The 26009-nt window shown below is 44.9% G+C and overlaps 1 protein-coding gene across 2 annotated transcripts in view; it reads right to left on the bottom strand.

Moving 5' to 3' along the window:
- LOC122554545 (adhesion G protein-coupled receptor D2) overlaps positions 1-26009 on the bottom strand; it is a 308358-nt gene that overhangs the window by 278932 nt on the left and 3417 nt on the right. For both annotated transcript variants that reach the window (XM_043699743.2, XM_043699744.2), the window contains one exon: positions 15005-15646. In XM_043699743.2, the coding sequence (XP_043555678.1) occupies positions 15005-15646 (642 nt within the window). The remainder of the gene's footprint in view (positions 1-15004; positions 15647-26009) is intronic.

Below are 26009 nucleotides of genomic sequence, written 5' to 3'. Positions count from 1 at the left end.
GCAGAGTGTCAGTAACACTGGACTACTGTCAGAGCAGAGTGACAGTGATACAGGACAACTGCAGGAGCAGAGTGACAGTGATACTGGACTACTGTGGGAGCACAGTGACAGTGATGCTGGACTGCCATAGGAGCAGAGAGACAGTGATGCTGGACTAGTGTAGGAGCACATTGACAGTAATGCTGGAATACTGTAGAAGCAGAGTGACAGTGATACTGCACTACTGTCGAAGCAGAGTGACAATGATACTGAACTACTGTAGGTACACAGTGTCAGTGATATTGGACTGCTGTAGGAGCACAGTGACAATGATACTAGAAGACGAGGAGCAGAGTGACGGTGATGCTGGACGACTGTAGGATCAGAATGTCGGTGATGCTGGACTACTGTTGGAGCAGAGTGACGGTGTTCCAGTACTACTATAGAAGCAGAGTAATAGTGATTCTGGACGACTAGAGGAGCAGAGTGACAGCGATATTGGAGTGCTGTAGGGGCAGAGTGACAGTGATACTGGATCACTGTAGGAGCAGAGTGATGGTGAAGTTGGGAGACTGCAGTAGCAGAGTGACAGCGATACTGGACTACTGAAGGAGCAGAGAGACAGTGACACTGGACCACTGTAAGAGCAGAGTGACGGTGATATTGAACTACTGAAGGAGCAGAATGACAGTGATAGTGTACTGCTGTAGGAACAGAGTGACAGTGATGCAGGACTACTGTAGGAGCAGAGTGACAGTGATACTGGACGACTGGAGAAGTAGAGTGTCGGTTATACTGGATTACTGTATGAGCAGAGTGAGAGTGACGCTGGACTACTGTAGAGCAGAGTGTCGGTTATACTGGACTACTGTAGGAGCAGAATGACAGTGATACTGGACTACTGTAGAAGGAGAATGTCGGTTATACTGGACTATTGCACGAGCAGAGTGACAGTGATACTGGACTACTGTAGAACCAGTGTGTCGGTTATACTGGAGCTTTGTAGGAGCAGAGTGACAGTGATTCTGGACTACTGTCAGAGCAGAGTGACAGTGATTCTGGACAACTGTAGGGGCACAGTGACAGTGGTATTGGACTACTGTAGGAGCAGAGTGATGGTGATGCTGGAAGACTGCAGGAGCAGAGTGACAGCGAAATGGACTACCAAAGAAGCAGACCTACAGTGATACTGGACTACTGTAGAAGCAGAGTGAAAGTGATTCTGGACTACTGTAGGAGCAAAGTGACAGTGATACTGGACAACTGCAGGAGCAGAGTGACAGTGATACTGGACTACAGTAGGAGCACAGTGACAGTGATATTGGACTGCCATAGGAGCAGAGAGACAGTGATGCTGGACTAGTGTAGGAGCACATTGACAGTAATGCTGGAATACTGTAGAAGCAGAGTGACAGTGATACTGCACTACTGTAGAAGCAGAGTGACAATGATACTGAACTACTGTAGGTGCACAGTGTCAGTGATAGTGGACTACTGTAGGAGCACAGTGACAGTGATACTGGAAGACGAGGAGCAGCGTGACGGTGATGCTGGACGACTGTAGGATCAGAATGTCGGTGATGCTGGACTACTGTAGGAGCAGAGTGACAGTGTTCCAGTATTACTATAGAAGCAGAGTGACAGTGATTCTGGATGACTAAAGGAGCAGAGTGACAGCGATATTGGAGTGCTATAGGGGCAGAGTGACAGTGATACTGGATCACTGTAGGAGTAGAGTGATGGTGAAGCTGGGAGACTGTAGGAGCAGAGTGACGGTGATACTGAACTACTGAAGGAGCAGAGTGACAGTGTTAGTGTACTGCTGTAGGAGCAGAGTGACAGTGTTCCAGTGTTACTATAGAAGCAGAGTGACAGTGATTCTGGATGACTAAAGGAGCAGAGTGACAGCGATATTGGAGTGCTATAGGGGCAGAGTGACAGTGATGCTGGACGACTGTAGAAGCAGAGTGTCAGTGATACTGAACTACTGCAGGAGCAGACTGACAGTGATGCGGGACTACTGTAGGAGCAGAGTGACAGTGATACTGGACGACTGTAGAAGCAGAGTGTCGGTGATACTGAACTACTGAAGGAGCAGAGTGACAGTGATACTGTACTGCTGTAGGAGCAGAGTGACAGTGATGCTGGACTACTGCAGGAGCAGACTGACAGTGACGCTGCACTACTGTAGGAGCAGAGTGACAGTGATACTGGACCACTGTGGAAGCAGAGTGTCGGTTATACTGGACTACTGCAGGAGCAGAGTGACAGTGATGCTGGACCACTGTAGAAGGAGAGTGTCGGTTATACTGGACAATTGTAGGAGCAGAGTGACAGTGATGCTGGATTACTGCAGGAGCAGAGTGACAGTTATACTGGACTACTGTAGAAGCAGAGTGTCGGTTATACTGGACCTTTGTAGGAGCAGAGTGACAGTGATGCTGGACAACTGTAGGGGCACAGTGACAGTGGTATTGGACTACTGTTGGAGCAGAGTGACGGTGATGCTAGACGACTGTAGGAGCAGAGTGACGGTGATGCAGTACCACTATAGAGGCAGAGAGACAGCGATTCTGGTCTACCGAAGGAGCAGAGTTACAGTGATACTGGACTACGGCAGGAGCAGTGTGATGGTGATGCTGGATGACTGTAGGAGCAGAGTGACGGTGATGCTGGATGACTGTAGGAGCAGAGTTACAGTGATGCTGGACTACTATAGAAGCAGAATGAAAGTGATTCTGGACTACTGTAGGAGCAGAGTGACAGTGATACTGGACTACTGAAGGAGCATAGTGACAGTGATACTGGTCTATTGTAGGAGCACAGTGACAGTAACCCTGGACTACTGTCGGAGCAGAGTGACAGTAATACTGGTCTATTGTAGGAGCAGAGTAACAGTGATACTGCATTACTGTAGGGGCAGAGTGACAGTGATGCTGGACTACTGTCAGAGCACAGTGACAGTGATGCTGGACTACTGTAGGAGCAGAGTGACAGTGATACCGGACTGCTGCATGAGCACAGTGACAGTGATACTAGACTACAGTAGGAGTGGAGTGACAGTGATGCTGGAAGATTATAGAATCAGAGTGACTGCGATACTGGACAACAGTAGGGTTACAGTGACGGTGATGCTGGACTGCTGTAGGAGCACAGTGACAGTGATGCTGGAGTACTGTGGAAGCAGAGTGACAGTGATGTTGGAATACTGTCGAAGCAGAGTGACAATGATGCTGGAAGACAGTAGGAGCAGAGTGACCGTGGTACTGGACTACTATAGGAGCCGAAAGGCAGAGTATTGGACTACTGTGGGAGCATATTGACGGTGATACTGAGCTACTGCAGGAGCAGAGTGAAAGGGAAACTGTACAACTGTAGGAACAGAGTGACGGTGATACTGGTCTACTGAAGGAGCAGAGTTACAGTGGTACTGGACTACTGTAGGAACACAGTGACAGTGATACTGGACTACTGTAGGAGCAGAGTGACAGTGATACTGGACTACAGCAGGAGCAGAGACACAGTGATACTGGACTACTGTAGGAGCATAGTGACAATGATACTGGACTACTGCAGGAGCAGAGTGACAGTGATACTGGACTACTGTAGGAGCAGAGTGACAGTGATATGGACTACTGCAGGAGCAGAGTGACAGCGATACTGAACTACTGTACGAGCAGAGTGACAGTGATACTGGACTACTGCAGGAGCAGAGTGACAGTGATACTGGACTACAGCAGGAGCAGAGACACAGTGATACTGGACTACTGTAGGAGCATAGTGACAATGATACTGGACTACTGCAGGAGCAGAGACACAGTGATACTGGACTACTGTAGGAGCATAGTGACAATGATACTGGACTACTGCAGGAGCAGAGACACAGTGATACTGGACTACTGTAGGAGCATAGTGACAATGATACTGGACTACTGCAGGAGCAGAGTGACAGTGATATGGACTACTGCAGGAGCAGAGTGACAGCGATACTGAACTACTGTACGAGCAGAGTGACAGTGATACTGGACTACTGCAGGAGCAGAGTGACAGTGATACTGGACCAGTATGGGAGCAGAGTGATGGTGATGCTGGAAGACTGCAGGAGCAGAGTGACAGCGATACCGGACGACTGTAGAGGCAGAGTGACAGTGATACTGGAGTGCTGTAGTGGCAGAGTGACAGTGATATTGGACTACTGCAGAAGCAGAGTGACAGTGATACTGGACCAGAATGGGAGCAGGGTGATTGTGATGCTGGAAGACTGCAGGAGCAGAGTGACAGCGATACCGGACGACTGTAGAGGCAGAGTGACAGCGATACTGGAGTGCTGTAGTGGCAGAGTGACAGTGATATTGGACTACTGCAGAAGCAGAGTGACAGTGATACTGGACCAGAATGGGAGCAGGGTGATGGTGATGCTGGAAGACTGCAGGAGCAGAGTGACAGCGATACCGGACGACTGTAGAGGCAGAGTGACAGCGATACTGGAGTGCTGTAGTGGCAGAGTGACAGTGATATTGGACTACTGCAGAAGCAGAGTGACAGTGATGCTGGACTACTGTAGAAGGAGAATGTCGGTTATACTGGACCTTTGTAGGAGCAGAGAGACAGTGATTCTGGTCTACTGAAGGAGCAGAGTTACAGTGATACTGGACTACTGTAGAAGCAGAATGAAAGTATTCTGGACTACTGTAGGAGCATAATGACAGTGATACTGGACCAGTGTGGGAGCAGAGTGATGGTGATGCTGGAAGACTGCAGGAGCAGAGTGACAGCGATACCGGACGACTGTAGAGGCAGAGTGACAGCGATACTGGAGTGCTGTAGTGGCAGAGTGACAGTGATATTGGACTACTGCAGAAGCAGAGTGACAGTGATACTGGACCAGTATGGGAGCAGGGTGATGGTGATGCTGGAAGACTGCAGGAGCAGAGTGACAGCGATACCGGACGACTGTAGAGGCAGAGTGACAGCGATACTGGAGTGCTGTAGTGGCAGAGTGACAGTGATATTGGACTACTGCAGAAGCAGAGTGACAGTGATACTGGACCAGAATGGGAGCAGGGTGATGGTGATGCTGGAAGACTGCAGGAGCAGAGTGACAGCGATACCGGACGACTGTAGAGGCAGAGTGACAGCGATACTGGAGTGCTGTAGTGGCAGAGTGACAGTGATATTGGACTACTGCAGAAGCAGAGTGACAATGATGCTGGACTACTGTAGAAGGAGAATGTCGGTTATACTGGACCTTTGTAGGAGCAGAGAGACAGTGATTCTGGTCTACTGAAGGAGCAGAGTTACAGTGATACTGGACTACTGTAGAAGCAGAATGAAAGTATTCTGGACTACTGTAGGAACATAATGACAGTGATACTGGACCAGTATGGGAGCAGAGTGATGGTGATGCTGGAAGACTGCAGGAGCAGAGTGACAGCGATACCGGACGACTGTAGAGGCAGAGTGACAGCGATACTGGAGTGGTGTAGTGGCAGAGTGACAGTGATACTGGACTACTGTAGGAGCAGAGTGACAGTGATACTGAACTACTGTAGGAGCAGAGACACAGTGATACTGGACTACTGTAGGTGCAGAGTGACAGTGATACTGGACTACTGTAGGAGCATAATGACAGTGATACTGGACTACTGTAGGAGCAGAGTGACAGTGATACTGGACCAGTATGGGAGCAGAGTGATGGTGATGCTGGAAGACTGCAGGAGCAGAGTGACAGCGATACCGGATTACTGCAGGAGCAGACTGACAGTGATGCTGGACTACTGTAGGAGCAGAGTGACAGTGATACTGAACTACTGTAGGAGCAGAGACACAGTGATACTGGACTACTGTAGGTGCAGAGTGACAGTGATACTGGACTACTGTAGGAGCATAATGACAGTGATACTGGACTACTGTAGGAGCAGAGTGACAGTGATACTGGACCAGTATGGGAGCAGAGTGATGGTGATGCTGGAAGACTGCAGGAGCAGAGTGACAGCGATACCGGATTACTGCAGGAGCAGACTGACAGTGATGCTGGACTACTGGGGCGGCACGGTGGCACAGAGGTTAGCACTGCTGCCTCACAGCGCCTGAGACCCGGGTTCAATTCCCGCCTCAGGCGACTGACTGTGTGGAGTTTGCACATTCTCCCCGTGTCTGCGTGGGTTTCCTCCGGGTGCTCCGGTTTCCTCCCACAGTCCAAATGATGTGCAGGGTCAGGTGAATTGGCCATGCTAAATTGCCCGTAGTGTTAGGTAAGGGGTAAATGTAGGGGTATGGGTGGGTTTCGCTTCGGCGGGTCGGTGTGGACTTGTTGGGCCGAAGGGCCTGTTTCCACACTGTAATGTAATCTAATCTAATCTAATCTACTGTCGAAGCAGAGTGACAGTGATACTGGAAGACAGTAGGAGCAGAGTGACCGTGGTACTGGACTACTATAGGAGCCGAGTGACAGAGTATTGGACTACTGTGGGAGCACATTGACAGTGATACTGAACTATTGCAGGAGCAGAGTAAAAGGGATACTGTACAACTGTAGGAACAGAGTGACGGTGATACTGGTCTACTGAAGGAACAGAGTTACAGTGGTACTGTACTGCTGTAGGTGCACAGTGACAGTGATACTGGACTACTGTAGGAGCAGAGTGACAGTGATACTGGACTACAGCAGGAGCAGAGACACAGTGATACTGGACTACTGTAGGAGCATAGTGACAATGATACTGGACTACTGCAGGAGCAGAGTGACAGTGATACTGGACTACTGTAGGAGCAGAGTGACAGTGATATGGACTACTGCAGGAGCAGAGTGACAGCGATACTGAACTACTGTACGAGCAGAGTGACAGTGATACTGGACTACTGCAGGAGCAGAGTGACAGTGATACTGGACTACAGCAGGAGCAGAGACACAGTGATACTGGACTACTGTAGGAGCATAGTGACAATGATACTGGACTACTGCAGGAGCAGAGACACAGTGATACTGGACTACTGTAGGAGCATAGTGACAATGATACTGGACTACTGCAGGAGCAGAGACACAGTGATACTGGACTACTGTAGGAGCATAGTGACAATGATACTGGACTACTGCAGGAGCAGAGTGACAGTGATATGGACTACTGCAGGAGCAGAGTGACAGCGATACTGAACTACTGTACGAGCAGAGTGACAGTGATACTGGACTACTGCAGGAGCAGAGTGACAGTGATACTGGACCAGTATGGGAGCAGAGTGATGGTGATGCTGGAAGACTGCAGGAGCAGAGTGACAGCGATACCGGACGACTGTAGAGGCAGAGTGACAGTGATACTGGAGTGCTGTAGTGGCAGAGTGACAGTGATATTGGACTACTGCAGAAGCAGAGTGACAGTGATACTGGACCAGAATGGGAGCAGGGTGATTGTGATGCTGGAAGACTGCAGGAGCAGAGTGACAGCGATACCGGACGACTGTAGAGGCAGAGTGACAGCGATACTGGAGTGCTGTAGTGGCAGAGTGACAGTGATATTGGACTACTGCAGAAGCAGAGTGACAGTGATACTGGACCAGAATGGGAGCAGGGTGATGGTGATGCTGGAAGACTGCAGGAGCAGAGTGACAGCGATACCGGACGACTGTAGAGGCAGAGTGACAGCGATACTGGAGTGCTGTAGTGGCAGAGTGACAGTGATATTGGACTACTGCAGAAGCAGAGTGACAGTGATGCTGGACTACTGTAGAAGGAGAATGTCGGTTATACTGGACCTTTGTAGGAGCAGAGAGACAGTGATTCTGGTCTACTGAAGGAGCAGAGTTACAGTGATACTGGACTACTGTAGAAGCAGAATGAAAGTATTCTGGACTACTGTAGGAGCATAATGACAGTGATACTGGACCAGTGTGGGAGCAGAGTGATGGTGATGCTGGAAGACTGCAGGAGCAGAGTGACAGCGATACCGGACGACTGTAGAGGCAGAGTGACAGCGATACTGGAGTGCTGTAGTGGCAGAGTGACAGTGATATTGGACTACTGCAGAAGCAGAGTGACAGTGATACTGGACCAGTATGGGAGCAGGGTGATGGTGATGCTGGAAGACTGCAGGAGCAGAGTGACAGCGATACCGGACGACTGTAGAGGCAGAGTGACAGCGATACTGGAGTGCTGTAGTGGCAGAGTGACAGTGATATTGGACTACTGCAGAAGCAGAGTGACAGTGATACTGGACCAGAATGGGAGCAGGGTGATGGTGATGCTGGAAGACTGCAGGAGCAGAGTGACAGCGATACCGGACGACTGTAGAGGCAGAGTGACAGCGATACTGGAGTGCTGTAGTGGCAGAGTGACAGTGATATTGGACTACTGCAGAAGCAGAGTGACAATGATGCTGGACTACTGTAGAAGGAGAATGTCGGTTATACTGGACCTTTGTAGGAGCAGAGAGACAGTGATTCTGGTCTACTGAAGGAGCAGAGTTACAGTGATACTGGACTACTGTAGAAGCAGAATGAAAGTATTCTGGACTACTGTAGGAACATAATGACAGTGATACTGGACCAGTATGGGAGCAGAGTGATGGTGATGCTGGAAGACTGCAGGAGCAGAGTGACAGCGATACCGGACGACTGTAGAGGCAGAGTGACAGCGATACTGGAGTGGTGTAGTGGCAGAGTGACAGTGATACTGGACTACTGTAGGAGCAGAGTGACAGTGATACTGAACTACTGTAGGAGCAGAGACACAGTGATACTGGACTACTGTAGGTGCAGAGTGACAGTGATACTGGACTACTGTAGGAGCATAATGACAGTGATACTGGACTACTGTAGGAGCAGAGTGACAGTGATACTGGACCAGTATGGGAGCAGAGTGATGGTGATGCTGGAAGACTGCAGGAGCAGAGTGACAGCGATACCGGATTACTGCAGGAGCAGACTGACAGTGATGCTGGACTACTGTAGGAGCAGAGTGACAGTGATACTGAACTACTGTAGGAGCAGAGACACAGTGATACTGGACTACTGTAGGTGCAGAGTGACAGTGATACTGGACTACTGTAGGAGCATAATGACAGTGATACTGGACTACTGTAGGAGCAGAGTGACAGTGATACTGGACCAGTATGGGAGCAGAGTGATGGTGATGCTGGAAGACTGCAGGAGCAGAGTGACAGCGATACCGGATTACTGCAGGAGCAGACTGACAGTGATGCTGGACTACTGTAGGAGCAGAGTGACAGTGATACTAGATGACTGTAGAAGCAGAGTGTCGGTTATACTGGACTACTGTAGGAGCAGAGTGACAGTGATGCTGGTGTACTGTAGAAGGAGAATGTCGTTTATACTGGACTATTGTAGGAGCAGAGTGACAGTTATACTGGACTACTGTAGAAGCAGAGTGTTGGTTATACTGGACCTTTGTAGGAGCAGAGTGACAGTGATGCTGGACTACTGTCAGAGTGACAGCGAAATGGACTACCAAAGAAGCAGAGAGACAGCGATTCTGGTCTACTGAAGGAGCAGAGTTACAGTGATACTGGACTACTGTAGAAGCAGAGTGAAAGTGATGCTGGATGATTGTAGGAGCAGAGTGACGGTGATGCTGGATGACTGTAGGAGCAGAGTTGCAGTGATGCTGGACTACTATAGAAGCAGAATGAAAGTGATTCTGGACTACTGTAGGAGCAGAGTGACAGTGATACTGGACTACTGTAGATGCACAGTGACAGTGATACTAGACTACTGTAGGGGTAAAGTGACAGTGATGCTGGACTACTGGGGCGGCACGGTGGCACAGAGGTTAGCACTGCTGCCTCACAGCGCCTGAGACCCGGGTTCAATTCCCGCCTCAGGCGACTGACTGTGTGGAGTTTGCACATTCTCCCCGTGTCTGCGTGGGTTTCCTCCGGGTGCTCCGGTTTCCTCCCACAGTCCAAATGATGTGCAGGGTCAGGTGAATTGGCCATGCTAAATTGCCCGTAGTGTTAGGTAAGGGGTAAATGTAGGGGTATGGGTGGGTTTCGCTTCGGCGGGTCGGTGTGGACTTGTTGGGCCGAAGGGCCTGTTTCCACACTGTAATGTAATCTAATCTAATCTAATCTACTGTCGAAGCAGAGTGACAGTGATACTGGAAGACAGTAGGAGCAGAGTGACCGTGGTACTGGACTACTATAGGAGCCGAGTGACAGAGTATTGGACTACTGTGGGAGCACATTGACAGTGATACTGAACTATTGCAGGAGCAGAGTAAAAGGGATACTGTACAACTGTAGGAACAGAGTGACGGTGATACTGGTCTACTGAAGGAACAGAGTTACAGTGGTACTGTACTGCTGTAGGTGCACAGTGACAGTGATACTGGACCATTGTAGGAGCAGAGTGACAGTGATACTGGACTACTGTAGGAGTAGAGTGACAGTAACACTGGACTATTGTAGGAGAGTGTGACAGTGATGCTGGACTACTGTCAGAGCAGAGTGACTGCGATACTGGACAACTGTAGGGGCACAGTGACAGTGGTAATGGACTATTGTAGGAGCAGAGTGATGGTGATGCTCTACTACTATCGAAGCAGAGTGATAGTGATTCTGGACTACTGCAGGAGCAGAGTGACAGTGATACTGGACTACTGTAGAGGCAGAGTGACAGCGATACTGGAGTGCTGTAGGGGCAGAGTGACAGTGATAATGGACCACAGTAGGAGCAGAGTGATGGTGATGCTGGAAGACTGCAGGAGCAGAGTGACAGCGATACTGGCCTACCGAAGAAGCAGAGAGACAGCGATTCTGGTCTACTGAAGGAGCAGAGTTACAGTGATACTGGACTACTGTAGGAGCACAGTGACAGTGATACTGGACTACTGTAGGAGCAGAGTGATGGTGATGCTGGATGATTGTAGGAGCAGAGTGACGGTGATGCTGGATGACTGTCTGAGCAGAGTTACAGTGATGCTGGACTGATATAGAAGCAGAATGAAAGTGATTCTGGACTACTGTAGGAGCAGAGTGACAGTGATACTGGACAACTACAGGAGCAGAGTGACAGTGATACTGGACAACTACAGGAGCAGAGTGACAGTGATACTGGACAACTGTAGGAGCAGAGTGACAGTGATACTGGACTACTGTCGGAGCATCGTGACAGTGATGCTGGACTACTGTAGGAGCAGAGTGACAATGATGCTGAACTACTGTAGGAGCAGAGTGACAGTGGTAGTGGACTTCTGTAGAAGCAGAGTGACAGTGATACTGGATTATTGTAGGAGCAGAGTGACAGTGATGCTGAACTACTGTAGGAACAGAGTGACAGTGATACTGGACAACTGTAGGAACACAGTGACAGTGATATTGGATTATTGTTGGAGCAGAGTTACAGTGGTGCTGGACCACTGTAGGAACAGAGTGACAGTGATGCTGGTATACTGTAGGAACACAGTGACAGTGATACTGGACTACTACAGGAACAGAGTGACAATGATACGGGACTATTGTTGGAGCAGAGTGACAGTGATGCTGGACTATTGTAGGAGCAGAGTGACAGTGATGCTGGACTACTGTAGGAACACAGTGACAGTGATTCTGGATTATTGTAGGAGCAGAGTGACGGTGATGCTGGATGACTGTCTGAGCAGAGTTACAGTGATGCTGGACTGATATAGAAGCAGAATGAAAGTGATTCTGGACTACTGTAGGAGCAGAGTGACAGTGATACTGGACAACTACAGGAGCAGAGTGACAGTGATACTGGACAACTACAGGAGCAGAGTGACAGTGATACTGGACAACTGTAGGAGCAGAGTGACAGTGATACTGGACTACTGTCGGAGCATCGTGACAGTGATGCTGGACTACTGTAGGAGCAGAGTGACAATGATGCTGAACTACTGTAGGAGCAGAGTGACAGTGGTAGTGGACTTCTGTAGAAGCAGAGTGACAGTGATACTGGATTATTGTAGGAGCAGAGTGACAGTGATGCTGAACTACTGTAGGAACAGAGTGACAGTGATACTGGACAACTGTAGGAACACAGTGACAGTGATATTGGATTATTGTTGGAGCAGAGTTACAGTGGTGCTGGACCACTGTAGGAACAGAGTGACAGTGATGCTGGTATACTGTAGGAACACAGTGACAGTGATACTGGACTACTACAGGAACAGAGTGACAATGATACGGGACTATTGTTGGAGCAGAGTGACAGTGATGCTGGACTATTGTAGGAGCAGAGTGACAGTGATGCTGGACTACTGTAGGAACACAGTGACAGTGATTCTGGATTATTGTAGGAGCAGAGTGACAGTGATGCTGGACTACTGTAGGAACACAGTGACAGTGATACTGGACTATTGTAGGAGCAGAGTGACAGTGATGCTGGAATACTGTAGGAGCACAGTGAGAGTGATACTGGACTATTGTAGGAGCAGAGTGACAGTGATGCTGGACTACTGTAGGAACACAGTGACAGTGATGCTGGAATACTGTAGGAGCACAGTGACAGTGATACTGGACTATTGTAGGAGCAGAGTGAAAGTGATGCTGGAATACTGTAGGAGCACAGTGAGAGTGATACTGGACTACTGTAGGAGTCGATGGTTATGATACCGGATTATCACTGAAGACGTTGTGGATAATGAGAATCCACTCAGCAGCAAGTTATTGTGGGTCTTATCACCTGATGCAAGAGCTGTTGAAGCAGTGAGCCTTCCACTGCACACAGCCAGAGGCAATGAACAGTCATCTAAGCCTTACCATGAGTTTCTTTTAATTACCCAAAGGAGATACCTCTAAACTCACTGGATTACATGCCATTTTGAAAACTAATGGCTTGTGTCTCTTAGTATGTTTTCTGTCAAGTACATATTTAACATTTGCCTATGGTGATCATGTATTTTCCTGCCCTAACTGCCCATACTCCTAATTATAAGGCCCTCTATACGAAGGAGTAGTGCTGGTAACTGCCTAAATCGACAAGTGGACATATTCTGCAGCACGAATGCAGTATGTCTCATGTGTAACTTACCTGGTGCATCTGCATTAGTGCCAGGGTCCCACTGTGCTCAGATGTGGGTAACTGACTTATGTGGAGCTAAATGACAGAACAAAACTGCTCCTGACTTGCTTTTAAACTGATTGTTCTGATTATGCACTGTACATGTCCCTGTTAGAGAGATTCTGCTCACAATAGATCCATTGTGTCTCAGTAGAAAGCAATGGGAAGGCATGCACTCTCAGATCCCTCCCTCATCTCTAGCTGCAATCATTTTGGATTTCTGCTGTGCAATATTTGCATCAAAGACATGAACAATCAAAAATACAAAACTAACATGTGCAATTCGATTTCCCCAAGCACTATTTTCTTATCATGAAATGTACTCTTCCAATCCTGAGAGCAAACTTTCTTTGGAATGAAAGCACTGACAAATAAAAGCATCCCTTTTTTTATGGGATCAAGTGTCTGTGCAGTGGTTTCATTCCTGACTATGCTTTTTTGTACCACTGGGGAGCAGTCCTCTCCATTATTCCGGCTTTCCTGATATCTCCATGCAACTTCACACAATGGCAAGCATTTAAATGATGAAAATGTGGAAAAGCATTACATTATTTGAAAACCATTATTTGGCTCAAATAATATCAATTCACACACTTTCACTTTCACCTTAAAGGGAAAAACACATTTTTAAAAAGAAGCAAGATTTACTCCATTCACGTTAATAGGAGTTTTAGAATTTTAGAAATCACATTATCTCTCACAGCTCTGATCCTATTTATATCCAGCAAGTTTTCAGATTAATTCAATGAATGTGGAAATATTCCAAGTGCACCAATGGGTTTTTGTGGTGCAGTGGTAGTGTCCCTAGCTCTGGCCTGGAAGGCCTGTGTTCAAGTCCTACCTTCTCTGGAGGTGTGTCATAACATATCTGAACAAGTTATAGAGTCATACAGCACGGAAACAGACCCTTCGGTCCAATCAGTCCACGCTGACCATAATCCCAGACTAACCTAGTCCCACCTGCCTGCACTTGGCCCATATCCCTCCAAACCTTTCCTATTGATGAACTTATCCAAATGTATTTTAAACACTGTCACTGTACCTGCACCCATCACTTTCTCTGGCAGTGCATTCCACATACGAGCCACCCACAGTGTAAAAAACAAAAACCTTTGATTTTCACCTTATCTGTGATCCTCATGATTTTATAAACCTCTGTAAGGTCACCCCAGATTATTTTGCTAATTACGGGTGTCATTAGATTATAAACCTCAAGAAGGTCACCTCTCAACCTCCCAAGCTATAGTGAAAAAAGTCCCAGCCTTTCCAGTCTATTTTTATATCTCAAACCCTCCATTCTCTGCAACATCATGGTAAACCTTTTCTGAACCCTCTCCAGTTTCATAATATCCTTCGTATAAACGGGTGACAAGAACTGCACACAGTACTCCAGATGAGTACACCAGTGTCCTGTCTAACCTCAACATGCCGTCCCAACTGCCATACTCAAAAGGGCTCAGCAATGAAGGTAAGTGCATTCTTAACCACCCTGTCTACCCATGACACAACTTTCAAAGAACTATGCACTTGAACCCTTAGGTCTCTCTTTTTGACAACGTTACCCCGAGCCCTACCATTAATTTTTACATCCTGTTCTTGTTTGTATTCCCGAAATGTTATACTTCACATTTATCCAAACTCAACTCCATCTGCCACTTCCTTACAAGTGCACCGTGGCTTCAGTTCCTGGTCTGTTCCTTCCCAATAATTCAATAACTCTTAAGGAATGTTTTCTAATTCTGCAGTCACATTTGAAAACCCTTCATTAAATAAGGGAAAGCTAATTAAATGATCGAGATCCTGGCTCTGCCCCCACCCCAGGAGCAGCGAACCTGCCCATTGGAATTAACCCATTAACCTTCTACGATGAAATACTTTGTAACTGTTTAAAACTTAAATGCTATCACTTTTATTGTGCACCAAACAGCCTCTGCCTTTTAAAGGAAAAAAATGCAGTCCCACAAATAGAAAAGAGACATCTTTTTGGACAAATTACCTTTACACTGTGAAAATCCCTCATGGACCTGCACCGACGTTTCAATTTCAAAGCTGGAAATATTCCATTGGAAGAACAATCCCAGTGAAATGACCAAACAATCTTCCACTAAAGCTCGAATCTCGTCAGTGTTCAATACACGGTCCCAAATGTGGAGCTGGGTAATATTCCCGACGAAAGATTCATCCTTCTTAAATGATCCCCCAAAGGTGTCTTGCTCTTGGCCAACGATGAACACGCCGCCCGCTCCGATGTCATCTGCGATGTAAAGCTGCTCCCCGGATGAAATGACAGCCCCATCGGCTGCGATGGCCCAATCCCCGCCCTGGCGGGCCCAACTCACACAGAGATGGTGCCAGCGACCATTATTGTCAACCGCCTGTGAGTAAGGGCTGTGCACACCATGGACGAGCAGCGCAAGCTGAATGTGCTGCCCCCGGACAATGTTCGCGCGGAGCTGGAACTCGTTGATAAATGAAGGCACTGAATAGGAGAAGACCGTGGAAACTCCCACATAAGTTGAATCGAACTGCACTTGAGCGCAAACGGTGACCGAATGCAACTGAGGGAACTGCTTCAGAAGCTTGGCATATTTGGTGTCAGTTCGGCCGGAAAAGGTCAGAATGTGTGAACCAAAAGTACCTAAACAGATGGAGATAAATAATGACTGTGCTGTGGTGTTTTACTCATCCCCAGTGGGTCTTATCCAAACATTTCTTCCATTTTCTAGGTTTAACTCGAATGCAAGTGAACTGAAATAGCAATAATCTTTTTTTCCAGAGGTTGTGTCAGATTAAATTCATTTATACTTCATGTGTTGTCAACCGTTTTGTCTCAGGTTGAACTGACTTGAAATTCTCTTGTATCCAATGATGTGTAGTGAAGTACTCTTTAAAGTACTTACTGCACAACAATGGTATGTGGTATTCTGACTTTATAATGTCATGAGAGTGGGGGAAAATAATTGGATTTAAATGGCTAATGACAGCAACAACAATTTAAAGAGAGAGGAAATAATCCTAAATTAATTGACCCAAGATTAATATTTGACAGTGCACTGAAATAAATGGCTTTCTGTAAAGATTTGTTTCATCCTTAGGTAAACTGTCGAGCTCATCAAAAGGAAACACAATTGAGTAACATATAAAGAGTATTGAAAACACAGTACTTAAATTGACAGGGATTCATGGAGAATCAAATATTATCAAGCTCATATTAATTACATTATATAGCAAGTGATATATATATATTTGATAAAAGCTCTGTCGATAATAGATTTTTCAGCGTGAAACTTTCGATCAACAACATTCATGAAAGGGCACTTAATGCTGTCATGTTACAATCTCATGTAAGTTATTGATAAACACTTTGAATTACTTCAACAGAATAGCCCCCCGCTCCCTAAAAGAGTAGCACATACACGTATGAAGTTAAAGAACACTAAGAGTTTCTATGTGAACTTCACTGGCCTCGACCTAAATAACAAGTCAGATTCTACCCCACTCACAATTTCAGCTTAAGGGCTCTACATTTGAGGAATTGCAAGATACTTCACACACTGCCTTCCCCAAATAAAACCATACAGTTATAGACTGGCTACAGCAGAGAAAGAGGCCACTCAACTTGACCATGTTTATGCAAAAGCAACTTAATTACTCATCCCTTCCCCATAGTCAGGCAAAGTATTTCTCTTCAGGGGTTTAACCAATTCTGTATCTGAAGTCGCCACATTTTCAGACAGTGTATTCTTGATCTAACCACATGCTAGGTTATAAAATTCTACCTCGTGCTGCCATTGCTTCTTTTGACTTTCATCTTGAATCAATACCCCAGGTTCTCCACTCTTATATCAATAGGAATTGGTTATCACTATCCAGCTGTCCAAACTCGGCATGATTTTCAACAGTTGTCAAATTTCTGCTCAACACTCTCTTCTCTAAAGGACAACACCTGCTGTTCCAATCTACCCACAAAACTGAAGCATCTCATCCTTGCAAATGTCCTCATCAATCTTTTTTAGCACCCTTTAGAAAGTTTTCATACTTTTCCTAAAGTATGGTGCTTCGTGGACAAGGATAAAATAGAAAATTATTTCCAGAACATATCGGAAATGCTGCTCGAGTAGCCAGCAATGAGAACATGGTGATACTAATTCAGAATAACTAGCTGTCTTCCTTTAATTTTACCTCACTATATCTTGATCTCTGAGCTCACAGCAGAAACTAGTAACTCAAAGCAATTAGAATTCACATCTACATTGTGGAGTCAAGTTATTTTTCAATAATTGATCATTTTGACTTGACTAAGCAAGTGAGGAATTAAATTGTATTCTGATTTCTTAATTGTAGTTAATGCAGGTCACTTTTGCACCAGGTGACTGACTCAGATTGTCACCCGACCTTTGGAATGGTGGGGAGCCTAACTATAATTATTTTCATAACAAAAGACAAGAACTTGAAACTTACAAATTTAAATGAGCAAGCTTACATACTTTCACATCATTAAATCCTTATCAAGTAGCTGACATTGCCATCATCAGAGGATAGGTGAAACACTATTGTGCAGAGGATAATAGTTATGTTCTACATTAGACTAGATTTAATTTGAAGTGTTTGAGAGAGAGAGAAACAGAGAGAGACAGAGACAGAAGTAGCCACATTTTGCTAAATGTGTTCTTTAAATTTGAATTTAATTCTGTCATAATCACAAAACTAATTGCACATTGTATAATCCTTTTTGGTCTTTATTACTCAAGACCCTGTGTCAAATATACACTGGACTCTACACATTGATTGTCATTATGCACTGTATCTTAGACACACTCTATATACTTTGAAGTACTACTCTCCTGTGTAGCCTTCTGTATTGCCTTTATATTGTAAAGTGTTAAGGTTATATGCAACTTTACCATTCGTTCTTTTAAAAAAGTGAATTCTTCCCCAAGTACCAAAGGCCACTAGTCAAAAATCTGCCCGGCAGATGCCCCTAAAAACAAATAATCACTGATAAGGTATTTGGTTTAATGAGGAACTCTCATCAAATTATTAAACCTGAGACATTGAGTTCAGGGTGTCAGTCTTGAGGATATGATAGCGTAAATCATCCTTTCCTGAACTACTGAGTAAAGAATATATTTTAAAATGACCTAATCCCGTTGTAAGAAATAGTAAAAAGAACAGAAGCAAATCATAGTCAAGAAGAGAGTCTTATGAAGAATTTACATCTCAGGGAACCAATCAGGAACGGGTAAGAACTGACATTACAAGAAGGTGACTTCACTTTTAAAAGAAACCAATCTGGAATTGGGAACATGAACAAGTTTTGACAACAGAACAATTTGGACACTTTTCATCCCCTTGAAGCCAGTTGGAGTTTAGGATGTCTCCAATCCTGCCCAGGGTGTCGTGAGTAGCCAAGGATTCTTAATGATGCACTGTGCATAAACAAAAGTAAAGGTGAAACCCCCCAAGAAAGCTGTAGAAACTCAGGAGTTCTGGCAGCATCTATGGAGGGGGAAACAGAGTTAAGGTTGAGTCCAGAATGTTTCAAAACATTCTGAATAAAAGCAGTATTCTACTTTTATTAGACAGAATGAAAATGTGTCAACATAACATAGGAAGAAACATAGGAAATTGAGATCCAATGTTTCTTTATGAATAAATTAAGTTAATTGCCTTATTAAATACCCATTCTTTTGTACTGGTTTTGACAAACTTCATAAATTCTGTGAAACTTGTAATAGTGTACTTGCACCTGGGTTAAGTGCTGTGACTAAGCAGGACTAGTAACCTTTAGATTGGCTCTCCCAACTCAGTCGATAGGTCTTAGGTCTTACAATTAAAAGTGAAGAAAACTCCAAGATCTTACAAAATTGGCATCCAAATCTGGGACAAGATTTGTGCATAAACCAAGAGGGCTGAAATAAGTTTCAAGGATGTGGGAGGCATTGAGTGGCTCCTGACGTTTAGTTCTTGCAGGGAAACCACTGTGAAAGGGAGCAGCAGATTAAACTGACCCAATACAAAATACACATAATGTTGCATGAAGGTAAAGTCTTTGGGAGTAACAAGGGACAGTAAAGCCCTTCTGGAGAGGTGCAATGTAGTTTGTTTTGTAGTAGTTATTTTTGTCTGAAAATTGATGGATGAGAAAAAGGAGAACACTTTAGTGCTGATAAGTTCCAGAAAAAGTGAGAGATATGGAATTTGTAATTGAGTGTGCTGTTTGAGGCTATTTATCTATGTATTCAGGATAGGGTACAGCAAAGAGTTAAAAGCTGCATGTGTGTTTCAGCTGACTAGGTTTGCGACTATAAATGTTTTTTGTGTACAGAGTGAAAAACAGAGAAATTAAGTAAATGTTAAAGTTAAGGATGGCAGTTAAAGTTGGATGTAATTCACAGTAAATTTTCTCCATGTTCAAAAGAATGGTAAAAATCTTGTGTTTGAGTTTGGTACGTTTCAATTGTGTGTTTTATTGGAGTGTTCTGTTTAATTTTGTGTAAGCCATTAGTCATTGTGTCACTGACAGAGGAATGATATAATGGATGTTGAGGAGTTCAAATAAAGTTGTTCTTCCAAGAACAACAGAAATAGGAGGCTAGGCAAGGGCTGGCTGTGGCTGGGAGGGGGGACCGTGTCAGACAATAATGGCACTCAATACAATGTTTCGTTTATTCATTTATAGGATGAGGCCATTGCTGGCTCAGCTGGCAATTATTGTCCAGCCCTCATAGCTCCTGAGGAGGTGGTGGTTAACTACTTTCTTGAACTACTGCAGTCCATTTGGTGCAGGTACACTACAACGCTGTTAGGAAATGTCTCATAACTGGGCAGACAGGTCCAAGACAGATGGTGGTGTGGCTGACACTCCATGAGGACAAGATCATTGAAGAGACCGGGAGAGGACATAGATCACTCATGTGGGGCTGCTAAGAACTCCATATCAAGGCAGCCCAGTAAGCTTCATTGTGTTGCTGGCCCTTTTCATCACTCAACCAATATAGATGCTCAAGTATCTACTTGTATTTCACAACAAAACGGTCTCTCTTTCCTTTGACAGCCACCAGTGGCATCCACGTACTATTCACCACAGAGGGGCTAGCCCCTCAGCCCATCAGCTCCTCCTCCAACTGGGACGGAGAAGCCACAGATCCCACAGCCACAGAGAATAAATTGTCTTCTCCTGCTCCCTCCACTAGCTCAGAGACTTTCACCTCAATGAGTTCAGTCTCCAGATTAGACTCAAGAGCACACCCTGGTGAGTACCTCACTAACACATCTCCACAGCAAGTCAAGGAAGTAATACTCAAGTTCACTGACACTCAGAGGACTTCTGACCTGCTCAGAGCCAAGGAAGACACAGCCGTCAATAGTGCAGTAATTAAAATTGGAGTTGTGAATGATTGAGTGTTATAAATGTGCCAATCATCTTTGAAGCTTGTTTGCATTTTTTAGTTCTCAGATGTAGCATCTCCCATCGAGTTATTTTGAATATTATGTGCCATATATTTGGCAGATTTTTTGTGGTATATTAGAAAAGAGGCTTGAGATATGGGGAGAAAGTGAGGACTGCAGATGCTGGAGATCAGAATCAACAAGTGTGGTGCTGAAGAAGCACAGCCAGTCAGGCAGCATCCGAGGAGCAGGAAAATTGACATTTTGGACATAAGCCCTTCATCAGGAATGGGATTACGTCCAAAACATCAACTCTTCTGCTCCTCGGATGCTGCTTGACCTGCTGTGCTTCTCCAGCACCACTCTTTTCGACTTGAGATATGGGGAGTTGTTTGCAGCATAACTCATGAGATAACGTATTCAATACATTTCCTTTAGAGATTTTACTGTTCTAATTCAGATCCAGTACCTTCTCCTTCATTTCTAATACTGTTCCATCTCCACCAAGACCATTTTATCAACCTGCCGATTGAAATATTAGATTCAGCTACACCCTATCGTGCACAATAAAATATTAAGCATGAGTTTCATGCTTACGCTTAATAAACATAAAAAAAATCACGAAATAAAGGTCATCTATTTAAAGTTGCATTTCAAAGCAAGATGTAAAATTGGCCTTTGCAAAGTGCACATTGAAGCTAAGCTACAGAAAACTATTGACTCTCTAACTGCTGTTTGCAGATTGTTCGATTTCAACAATCCTAATGCCTAAAGGATGACAATTTCCTAACTACATTGCCCAATTGCACATTGTTTTGTAAGTTCTAATTTAATCGTGATCACAACACACTTTCAAACTTAGTTCTTTTTGGGAAAGAACATAAAGATTTATGCCAAGTCTGAGGTAAATGAGAACTCAAGCAACAATGTTATAGCTAGTTTTTTTTAAATCAATCCAGCATTACACTTTGGTTGAAACAGTTTTTTCTTGTTTCATTCAACCAGTAAAGTTGTTTTACGTGCACATCAAGCTGCATTTAACAAATTATGGGTATCTTCTGGAATGCCAACTGTAGCCACTCATAACACAGATATATTGAACAACAGGGAAGAAGATGGTCAATCCTCCTGAGACAAAGAAAATGAAGGGGTTATTTAACACGTGTTCAAAATGGAGGAGTTGATAAGTTGAAACTGTTTCTGCTGGCAGGAAGGTCAGAAACTAAAGGGACACATATTTCAGAGAATTGGCAAAAGATCTAGGAGAAAAATGAGGACTATGATCTGGAACATACCTCCATGAAAGGTAGCAGAAACAATTGGATAGATGCCTGAAAGAAAACATTTGCTGGACAATTGGGGAGTGGGACTGATTGCCTTAATATTTATGAACATATGAAATAGGAACACAAGTAGACCATCTGGCCTCTTTAAATTCCTTAGGTGTTTCAAATTCCACATCGTATTTACTCTCAATAACTACTGATTCCTACACCCAAAAGAATTTATCTACCTTGATTTAAAAATATTCAATGACTGCACCTCCGCCACCTTCTGAGGCAGAGTTCCAACACTGCTCAAACCTTAAAGAGGAAAAAAATACTCCTCACCTCTGTCCTGAAAATTCACTTTGCAGGTCATGGATGTCACTGGCTGGACCAGCATTTACTGCCCATCCCTAGTTGCCCTTGAGAAGGTGATGGTCAGCTGATCTCTTGAACTGTTTCAGATCATGTACTGGAGGTAGATCCACTCTGCTGTTAGAGAGGGATTTCCACCATTTTGATCCAACCAAACTGAAGGGTTGGTGATATATTTCCAAGCCAGGATGGTGAGTGGCTGGTTGGGGAACTTGCAGTTGGTGGTGTTTCCACTTTTGAAACGGTGAATCTAGTTCTCAACTGACCCACAAGAAGAAACACCACTCCCAGATCCATCTTGTAAAGACCATTCTAGATATTATACACAAGAACTCCAACAAAATGTTTAAACACGATTTCCCTTTAACAAAACAATGCTGACTCTATCACCTTGAGGTTTTTCGATGTGCCCAGCTACAATATCTTTAATGATCAATTCTAACACTTGCTCCACAAATACAATCAGGAAATTTCGCGCCAAAAACCTCTATACACCAACGCGACAGACCATGAATGGACAAGCACATGAGAACGAGCCATCAACATCAAACAACAGCATACCAAGAAAAAGAAAAAAACTATTCCTACAAGAAAAACTGGATAAGCTCACACAAAAGAATAACACAGACAATTCCGAAGCTTGGATTAAAAACCCATCAGACCGACCAATAACAAACATGGAAAAAGCTGTCCTAGTAAGAGGGATGAACTATAACTACAGAGATGCGGACCAAAAGGACTTCTTAGCAGCATGAGAATCAAGCCTGAAAGACAACGGACTCACAGAAGAAACCCAGCAGGCCATCAGACAGACATCTTCCTGATGAAGGGCTTTTGCCCAAAACGTCGATTCTCCTGCTCCTCAGATGCTGCCTGACCTGTTGTGCTTTTCCAGCACCACACTCTAGACTCTAATCTCCAGCATCTGTAGTCCTCACCTTTGCCATCAGACAGAGAGCTGAACCAACACTAAGCAGGAAGAAGGACGGGAACACCCTCAATACACAGGAAAGGAAAGCACTAGAAGGACTCTGAAAAGACAGAAAAGTTGTAATCCAAACCTGCAAAAACTACGAGCAGCAGAAAAAAGATTCCTGGACAGCATATTCAAGAAGAACAGGTACCCGATAAACACAGTCCGCCAATTCTTAAACAACAAACCCAAACAAGTAGACACCACATGCCATAAACTGCAGCCACACCTACCATATCACACATCAAAGACATCTCAGAGATGACTACCAGACTACTCTGGCCCCTTGGCATCAGGGTAGCCCATTAACCTACCAACACACAGAAACAACTACTGATGAACCTAAAGGACCCTATACCAACAACCAGCAAAACACATGTCATTTACAAAATACCCTGCAAGGACTGTAACAAATACTACATTGGACAGACAGGGAGTAAACTAGCCACCAGGATACACGAACACCAACTAGCCACCAAAAGACATGGCCCACTTTCACTAGTATCCTCACACATAGACAAAGAAGGACATCACTTCGACTGGGACAACACATCCATCTTTGGACAGGCTGAACAGAGACATTCCTAAAGCCCTGGCATTCAAACTGGAACTCCATCAATAAACACATCGATTTGGACCCCATTTACCAACCTCAGAGAAAAAGAACCGGAAATTTTATCACCCACCGTAACAAACCAAGACACAAAAATAGAAAGCAGGACAGAACACCAGTTCTTCAGCGGAAGCTTACTGATGATGTTACCTAGCATGGTGACAAAGTATCTGAAAATAAACCGACCAACTCAGCTCAGTGAGCAAACTTACAACCTCAGGTATCAAGCTAATCAGCCTATGTTTCCTGTCTCCCTCCTCTCATTAATAAAAGGTTTATTTTTGCTATTTTCTCGTTCAATGGTGCTTTAGCAGAATCGAAGGATTTCAGAAAATGTACACAATTGAACCTGCTACCTAATTACAAAATTCTTTTGTGGCTCTATGGCGGAGTCCATCTGAACTCAAGACTTGTCAGTCCATAGCTCTATCAGTTGACTTAGTACCAGTTCCTTTATGATTGTATTTCACTATGTTCCTCTAGCTCACCCACCTCCTGATTTATAACTACTACTGGAATGCTTTTTGTCTCCTCTTCAGTGAACACAAAAGCAAAGATTAGTTTGTTTCATCTGCCATTTCCTTGTTATCTATTATTAACTCTGTATGCTCATGCCCTAGAGAATCAGTGTTCACTTAAATAAAACAAAGGTCTGTGGATGATGATGATCTGAGAGAAAAAACAGAAGTTGCTAGAGAAATTCAGCAGGTCTGACAGCATCTGTGCAGAGAGAAACAGAATTAATGTTTCAAGTCCAGTGATGCTTCTTCAGAAATGGTTGACTCTAGTTAAATGGAAATCTTAATTCTGTTTCTCTCTGTACAAATGCTGCCAGACCTGCTGAGTTCCTCCAGCAATTTGTTTTTGCACTCACTTTACTCACTTTTCCTCCCTTCCTAAATCCCTGAAGAAAGTCTTGCTTTCAATTTTGGCATTCCTATCCAGCATTCACTCAGACTCTGATTTCTTCCTTAAGATTGATTTATTAGTCATTCTTTGCTGTTTTGTTTAATATTCTGACAATCATCTGCCCTGCACCTCTTTGATAGGGCTGTGCAAGCATGCTAGGCCAAATGGCCTCCTTCCCTGTTCAACATGCTAAACAAACCTGATTATTAGAAACACAACTTGGTACTCATCTCAGCAGCTTTTGATTGCAAGAACAAAATCCAAACATTTTAACTCTCAAACTTGTAGGATCAAATGCCTGTCCCCTTACGTAACGTTATTTGACAACATCCTCATCAGGAGTCTTTTATCATAGAATCCCTACAGTGTGGAAACAGGCCAACAAGTCCATACTGACCATCCAAAGAGTATCCCACCTGACCCATTCCCCTACATTTCCCATAATTAATGCCCCTAAACTACACATCCCTGAATACTATGGGAAATTTAGCATGGCCAATTCACCTAATCGGCACATCTTTGGACTACGGAAGGAACCGGAGCACCCAGAGGAATCCCATGCAAATACTGGGGCAATGTGCAAACTCCACACACCGAGTTGCCTGAGGCTGGAAGTGAACCCATGTCCCTGGCGCTGTGAGGCAGCAGTGCTAACCACTGAGCCACCACACTGCCTGTCTTGAGACACAGACTAGGATATTGTGGTAGTAGTGGGGGGAAACCATTTGACAACTGGAGAACCTCTTATGCTGCTTTCTCTGGAAGACCCAATGCAATTACATGGTCACCAGGCATGTTCCTGGTCAGCACTGGGCCTCCTGTCAGATTATCACTCCAGTCAAGTGTAGGTACTGTGGCAGGTTCCCATTGTCAGCAATGTCACCAGGAGCTCCATGTCTGATCACTGTACCCGACAGTCAGGGGAGCAGGCTGGAACTGGAATTCACCAGTTAGTTTTGAAATGCACAATTTGTATGCAAGGTCACAGGGGTGGCTTTCATTGGCCTCCCCATTTCTGATGCTAGTTCACATGATCACCCACCAATCAACAGGGTGTATTGGGCAGCCTTTGGGAGCCAAGGAGACCAATATTAAGTCATGATAATGGGCCATCATTAAATTCCAGTGGGCTCAGGATAATTGATGCTTGTTAAAATCTTGTGAAAATGTGTTGCTGGAAAAGCGCAGCAGGTCAGGCAGCATCCAAGGAACAGGAGAATCGACGTTTCGGGCATAAGCCCTTCTTCAGGAATGAGGAATGAAGAAGGGCTTATGCCTGAAACGTCGATTCTCCTGTTCCTTGGATGCTGCCTGACCTGCTGCGCTTTTCCAGCAACACATTTTCAGCTCTGATCTCCAGCATCTGCAGCCCTCACTTTCTCCTTGAAAATCTTGTGAAGCCAAGAATGAGGCAGAAATTCTGTGCACCACGTTACAAGAAAGCATGGAGCAAGGGAAAGCAAAGCAAGCCCCA

Source organism: Chiloscyllium plagiosum, unplaced genomic scaffold (genome assembly GCF_037043375.1).
Source record: "Chiloscyllium plagiosum isolate Xiang-an unplaced genomic scaffold, Cpla_swu_hap1 HiC_scaffold_9, whole genome shotgun sequence".
NCBI lineage: Eukaryota > Metazoa > Chordata > Chondrichthyes > Orectolobiformes > Hemiscylliidae > Chiloscyllium > Chiloscyllium plagiosum.
The sequence above is the reverse complement of the archived record's forward strand: the minus strand, read 5'-3'. Positions and strand labels throughout refer to the sequence as shown.